This window comes from Mus caroli, unplaced genomic scaffold, assembly GCF_978045245.1.
Source record: "Mus caroli unplaced genomic scaffold, Mus_caroli_1 scaffold_8, whole genome shotgun sequence".
In the NCBI taxonomy this organism is placed as follows: domain Eukaryota; kingdom Metazoa; phylum Chordata; class Mammalia; order Rodentia; family Muridae; genus Mus; species Mus caroli.
In genome coordinates this window covers 4,851,521-4,858,703 of record NW_028227263.1, presented here as the reverse complement: position 1 = coordinate 4,858,703, position 7,183 = coordinate 4,851,521, and the positions used below count along the sequence as shown (strand labels likewise).

The window sequence follows — 7,183 nt, the reverse complement described above, 5'->3', positions numbered from 1 at the left end:
GGGGTGGGAGTACTGCATTCTGATGATGGTGAGTGCTCTTGGTTTCTGTTAGTAAGATTCTTACGTTTGCCTTTCGCCATCTGGTAATCTCTGGAGTTAGTTGTTGTAGTTGTTTCTGGTTAGAGCTTGTTCCTCAGGTGATTTTGTTAGCCTCTATCATCAGACCTGGGAGACTAGCTCTCTCCTTAGTTTCAGTGGTCAGAGTACTCTCTGCAGGCAAGCTCTCCTCTTGCAGGGAAGGTGCCCAGATATCTGGTGTTTGAACCTGCCTCCTGTCAGAAGTTGTGTTCCACTCACCAGAGGTCTTAAGATCCTGTGGAGGGTCCTGTGGGGAACTTGCGGCTGTCCTCAGACTCCGCTCCAAAGGTACCCTCGTGCTGGAGTGGACAGGAAGGGACTTTTCCCCTGATCAGGCTGGTTTTTCTGCTTCCCTAATTAATGCAGTCTCAGGTCCTGCGAGATTGGATTGGAGCAGACGCTGTGTTCCACTCACCAGAGGTCTTAAGATCCCGTGGAGGGTCCTGTGAGGACCTTGCGGGTGTCCGGAGACTCCGCGTCAAAGGTACCCCGGTGCTGGCGTGGACTGGAAGGGTAAGTTTATTTGTTCTAAGTAAGTTTGTTTCTGTGACTTTGTCGTCTCTGTCTTGTCAAGCTTTGGGAGCTTATCTCTTCTCACTGTTTGTAAATACATGAGATGATTGTGGAGTGTAGTCACTCCACTATGCAGAGCCCTAGAACTTGTTTTTCTGTCTAAATGAAGTCATCGACCGCCTCTAGATCTTACAAAACTCTTTTCTTCCCCTCATCCATGAATATTTTTAAGTCTTGAGGAAAGGGAGTGATCTAAACCTTCCGTTTAGGTCTGAGCACCCCAAAGTTTGTATTCTGTTCTCATTGACCTTTCTGCTAATTCTTATCTACTGCAAGAAGAAGTTTCTCTTCTGAGTGTTGTATGATGGACTAATCTATGCATATAGCAGTAAATCAGTAGAAGACTTTGTCCCTTAGTAGGAAGACAGTAGTAGGTTTTTCTTAGACCTTTTCTAGATCTACCTAGCCATAAGTTCTTGACCTTGTTAGCAGTACCAGATATGGGTTCCCTCTAGTGAAGTGGAGTTTAAATGCAGTCAGAAAGTGGTTGTGGTTACCTTATTACATTTGTGTGTCACTATTATATCTGTGGCCATATCTTTGCAAGCAGGTTGTTATGGCTCTTGGGGTTCAGACAGGTGAAATTGATCACATATTTTTCCCACAAGTAATGTGCATAGCATCTTCCAGAACTGTGAAAGCTAACAAGTAGGGATAAAGCTTTCAGGTCTGTATCCATTTGGTTTCTTCATATTTATGGCTCAGGTTATGTGGTATCTCCAGCAGTAGGATCACATTCTGAAGGACAACCAAGAGCAACAACAATATATGTAAGGTCTGAGGGCCAATGTCACCTCGTGATTAATGTTCTGAAAAATGCAACCTATTCCTGGTATAAGAGTTTTATATGATAGCATGTGGTAGCTAATGGGGGTTTTGCTCCCACCCCCACAATTATAAGGTAACTCCATATAAATTCTTTTTATATCTGTATATGAATATATTTTAAGAATATTGTGCTATAATAAATTTCCATATGGATCTCTCAAAAGACTTTTAGTGTTGCTTATTGTTCTAGCTAATTTTATAAGTTCTATAAGAAAGCAGGATGAGTAAGCCATGATGAGCTATCCAGTAAGCAGCACCCCTCCATGGCCTCTGCATCATTTCTGCCTCAGGTTCCTGCCCAGTTTGAATTCCTGTAGTGACTTACTTCAGTGGTGAACAGAGATGTGGAAATGTAAGACAAATAAACCCTTTCCCCTCAAGTTGCTTTGGTCAGGGTGTTTCATCACATCAATAGAACTCTAATGTAAAAAAGTTGGTACCAAGAGTTGGGTATTGCTGTGGCAGACCTTACCATTTTGTTTGTGGGGGGGATTATGTTAGCAGCCAACCGTGGTGGTATAAGAGTCATATGCAGGCAGCATTGGCTTTGAAGACGTGAAGAAGTCATGGAGAGCATCTGCAGCTTGACTTGATGAAAGGCCAGGAGAGGCCATTGAAAAAGAATCAGCTTCAGTGGCTGATGAACCTGTAGGATTGAAGGGGCCATGGAGAGAAGTTGAATCTTGGCACCATGAAGAGATCATAAATGAATCCCAGATATTTAACATTGAGTTATTTATACTGTTTGAGTGTTGCTTTGCTCTGCTTGGATTGTGACTGTGCCCTAGTTCTTCCGTCTTGACGTAAAAAAGTATTTGGCTTATTTTATTTGTTTTATAGGAGCCCACACTTGATAGACTTTAAATTTTTCTTTCTTTTTTTTTTCCATTGGGTTGGGTTGTGTTTCGGGGTGTGTGTGTGTGTGTGTGTGTGTGTGTGTGTGTGTGTGTGTGTGAATACATCCTTTTCTTCACAATACACCTTGATTATAGTTTCCCTCTTTTTACCCCTCTCACCTCCCCTCTACTCTGGATTCACTCTATTTCTTCTCTCATTAGAACAACAGGCTTCTAGGTGGTAACCAAACATGAAAAAATATAAGATGAAGCAAAAAACTTTCATATCAAAGATGGACACAGCAGCACAACAGGAGGTAGAGTCTCAGGCAGGGAGAGGAGTCAGAGACCAGCTCATTCTCATAGTCATGAATCCCACAAAAATACTAAGTTGATAGCTATGATAGACCTAGAAGACCTGGTATAGACCCATACAGGCACTATGCTTCCAGCTTCAGTCCTCTGTGAGTTCATATGTGCCTTACTTAGTTGATTCAGGGAGCCTTGCTGAAACTGAATTTTTAAAAGGTATTTGGGATAGTAAGAGATTTTGGATTTTTACAAAGACTAAACTTTTGATGTTTTGTTTTGTTTTGCTTTGCTTTTTGGGTTCTTTTCTTATAAAGGACATTTAATTGGGGTTCCAGGTTCAGTCCATTATTATCCTCGTCCTACATTTTGACATTTTAAGTTGATAAAGATTTACTTAGAATTTTATGTTTGTAATATGTTTTAGATTTGTGGTATTTATTAATCTGAGATCTTGGGGATGGACCAACAAAAGGAAAGGTTATGTCTTAAGTACTGTGTCAAGTTGACAAGGAGTCAATTGTGCTGGCCAGTTTTATGTCAACTTGATCTGAGCTAAAGTTACCTGAGAGGCAACAACACCAGCTGAAAAAATGCCTCCATAATATTCAGCATAAGGTGAAACTATAGAGCATTTTTAAAATTAATGATTGATGTGAGAGAGCCCAGTCCATTGTGGGTTGGATTATCCCTGAGCTGTTGGCCTGGAATTCTATAAGAAAGCTGGCTGCCTCTTTACTCAAATGATGTTCTATTACATACAGAAGCTTTATATATTGTTTCATATGGGCCAGTTTATCAGTTATTGAGCGCAGTACCTGTGCTGCCATGGTCCTGCTCAGAAGGTTTTCTGGAACAATGAGTTGAATGAAGTACATGCCCCATTTCTGTCATTTTTCAGGTGTTGATCTTACACTAGTCCTGGGTTCTTGACATTGTTAACATTGCCAGTTTCCTCCTCTATCACTCAAGGAGTACAGTATGTATATCTTAAAATAATTTATCCTTGGCCCCTAGGCAAATTCACTATATGTTCTCCCAATTCTTCAGCAAAATATACTCTATACCTTGACACAGAAGGATCAAACTTAGATTTGAGTTTTGTACAGGTTGAGAGATAAGAAATTTCTGTGTTTAATCATCCTGTCTTTTCTCTAGTGTGTAGATTTTCCTTCTTTGTAATAAAACAGATGTTTGTGGGTATGTGGACGTGTCGTCAAATCTTTATCCTATCCTATATATTGAAATTCTTTGTCATTTCTTCTTCAGTGTGTCATTTAGAAATAAGATAGATATTTTTCATGTAATTAGATTTTTAGAGATGTGCTATTAGTCTTAGGAGAAATCTACCAGATAACACATGTTTTCCACAGGTTTCAATTAACATTAAATATTTCCCTTTAGCTCAGCCTAAGGTCCATCCTTATCAACACTTTCTGTACTCTGATGGAGGTACACCCTAGGAATGGAAGTTAAATCACACATATATTATAGATACTATCAGGAGAGAACTTCACAATTTCAGATTTAGTAGATTTAACTAGCCAGATCTAGAAATTGAAAAAATATTAGAAAAATTCACTTTTGTAATTCTGATTCTGTAGAAACACTTGCAATGTCTATACAATAGGATAGGGGGAAGAGGGAGAGAAGTGGTCAGACACAACAATGTCCACATGGTTGCAGAGGGGAAATGCTATATTTGAGTATCCCTAGTTTAAAATGGAGGCACACATAATGTTTAAAATTCAACACTTACTATTAAGTTGGTAAGAAATAGATTGTGAACATTACTATGGAAAAAATATTTGAGATAAAAAGTGATCAAAAATGAAGTGACACTGAAAATAATTGTCACAAACAGATTTATAAATAGGGTTGAATGCAAATATCTGAACTTATGATGGAACCTATGGAAATGATTAATGGAGGTGTCAGGTGATCCTTCTGGGTCAAGGTATAGAGTATATTTTGCTGAAGAATTGGGAAAACATATAGTGAATTTGCCTAGGGGCCAAGGATAAATTATTTTAAGATATACACACTGTACTCCTTGAGTGATAGAGGAGGAAACTGGCAATGTTAACAATGTCAAGAACCCAGAAAATATGAACCAGATGAAAACATTGGGAACATGAGTTATAATGTTGGGGAAGCTATCCTTATAGACTTAGAGGACCAGTTGATGAGGGAGGTAAGAAGATATAGAGCATGATTCTCGGCTCAAAGACCAGGACTCTACTCAGGATCTACCAAGTGCATTTACTTCAGGTAAGACAATGAGTCAGAGAGATGGATCTGCACTCCAAAAAACAAAAAAATCGAGAAACACTGCATAGCTGAGGGTGAACTTCTGTATAAGGACATTGAGAGTGAACAAAAATATCTATAAACAGTGGCAGTGACTTCAGCTGTGGATATGTTGACTTTGAAGTTTCTGTGATTCATGGAGAGAAAAAAGGCCACAAAAGCTTGATGGATTTATAGGTCTATGATTTGAGAAATATTCTCCAGGATGATATATTTGAAGTTTTATAGAGTCAAGACAGTGTCGATCACAGTAGAAGCCACATGTCAACGGTGATTAAAAATCAGAAAATACATAGCTATGTGACCATGGAAAATGACATTATCAGGTTGAGATGTGTAACAGATCAACTCTCAAAATTTCAAAAATTAACAAGTGCCAGGGAACCTAAGAGGCTGGGTGTGGAAGAATGTACAAAAGTTATCTCATTGTGTCCATCCAAAATTGTCATCAAGAACACTTGCTGTAGAGGTAAACAGTAAAGAGGTGTCACTAAGCACTGTCCCCAGAACATATGGCCTACTGGTGACAGGGAAGATACTTCACTCTTGCCACATGCCCAAGAAGATGAGGAAGGACCAGTTGTAACTCTTGATTCAAAGCAGTGAAGTGAGGGTTTCTAAGTGGGAAAGAGAAGTAAATGAAATGTATGTCGTTTCTAGTAGTGTTCTATGAACAACAAAGACTACAGGCTTCCGTAAAGAAAATACAATCATTCTTTCCCTTTCTGACAGCAGGGAAAATTGAGGTGCTCAAGGTTGGAAACCAGACTTTGCAGTGATAAACTGTGATCTTTTCTCAAAGCCAAGAAACACATTTGTGAAACAGATATTTTCCTTGATGATGTTCAGTCCCAACCAGACAGAAGTGACAGAGTTTATACTAGAAGGGTTTTCAGAACATGCTACTCTAAGACTTCTCCTGACAGGCTGCTTCCTGTCCCTCTACACAATCGCTCTAATGGGCAACATTATTATCATTGCTTTGGTCACCTCCAGCACGGGGCTCCACAGTCCCATGTACTTTTTCCTGTGCAACCTGGCCACCATGGACATTGTGTGCACCTCCTCTGTGATTCCTAAGGCCCTGATTGGCCTAGTGTCTGAGGAAAACACCATCTCCTTCAAAGGATGCATGGCTCAGCTCTTCTTTCTTCTGTGGTCCTTGTCTTCAGAGCTGCTGCTGCTCACGGTCATGGCCTATGACCGCTATGTGGCCATCTGCTTTCCCCTACACTACAGCTCTAGGATGAGCCCACAGCTGTGTGGGGCTCTGGCCGTGGGTGTATGGTCCATCTGTGCTGTGAATGCATCTGTACACACTGGTCTGATGACACGGCTGTCATTCTGTGGACCCAAGGTCATCACCCACTTCTTCTGTGAGATACCCTCACTCCTTCTGCTCTCCTGTAGTTCCACATACATTAATAGCGTTATGACACTTGTGGCAGATGCCTTTTATGGATGCATCAACTTTGTGCTAACTTTGTTATCCTATGGCTGCATCATTGCCAGCGTCTTGCGCATGCGTTCTGCTGAGGGCAAGAGGAAGGCCTTTTCTACCTGTTCATCCCACCTCATCGTGGTCTCAGTGTACTATTCATCTGTGTTCTGTGCCTATGTCAGTCCTGCCTCCAGCTACAGCCCAGAAAGAAGCAAAGTTACCTCCGTGCTATACTCGATCCTCAGCCCAACCCTGAACCCCCTCATCTATACACTAAGGAACAAGGATGTCAAACTTGCCCTGGGAAGACTCTTGCCCTCTTTCCCCAAGTAGATGGAGCTGTACAGAATATTCTCCTGACCTGGACTACTCCTAAACGTGCTTTCCTGAGGGTAGCCTCACAGAGTGGGGTTTCCCTATTGCTGTTTTAGAAAACCTTTGCCTGTTGCCAGGACTGGACAATTCCACTCACTGTAACCTCAAAATCAACAAAATTCTTAAAGGCAATGTAATGAAAACACTCAAGCATCATTTCCTGATTAATACTTAATAATTAATTATAATAATTAATAATTATAATAATTAATAATTTCAAAAGTAACTAAAGTTTATCTAAATGGAGGTGCTATGTTCCTGGACTAGAATATTTTTAGTGAGTATCAATGGTGATTGTCACAAACCAAAAGCATTTCATGCAGGGACTCTCTGTAAACATAACAGGTCCTTGTTTCAGAGCTGTGGCTAATAAATCTAAACTTCATAAGGAAACTTGAGGGGCCAGCATGGCCATAATGTCTTGGAGAAACCA

At 40.4% G+C, this 7,183-nt stretch overlaps 1 protein-coding gene across 1 annotated transcript; it reads left to right on the top strand.

Annotated features, from left to right (window-relative positions):
• The first annotated feature begins 5,772 nt into the window (after positions 1 to 5,772).
• LOC110298583 (olfactory receptor 13A1-like) lies at positions 5,773 to 6,708 on the top strand. Its single transcript, XM_021167909.2, has one exon. The coding sequence runs from the start codon at positions 5,773 to 5,775 to the stop codon at positions 6,706 to 6,708; it is 936 nt and encodes a 311-aa protein (XP_021023568.1).
• Positions 6,709 to 7,183: the final 475 nt, after the last annotated feature.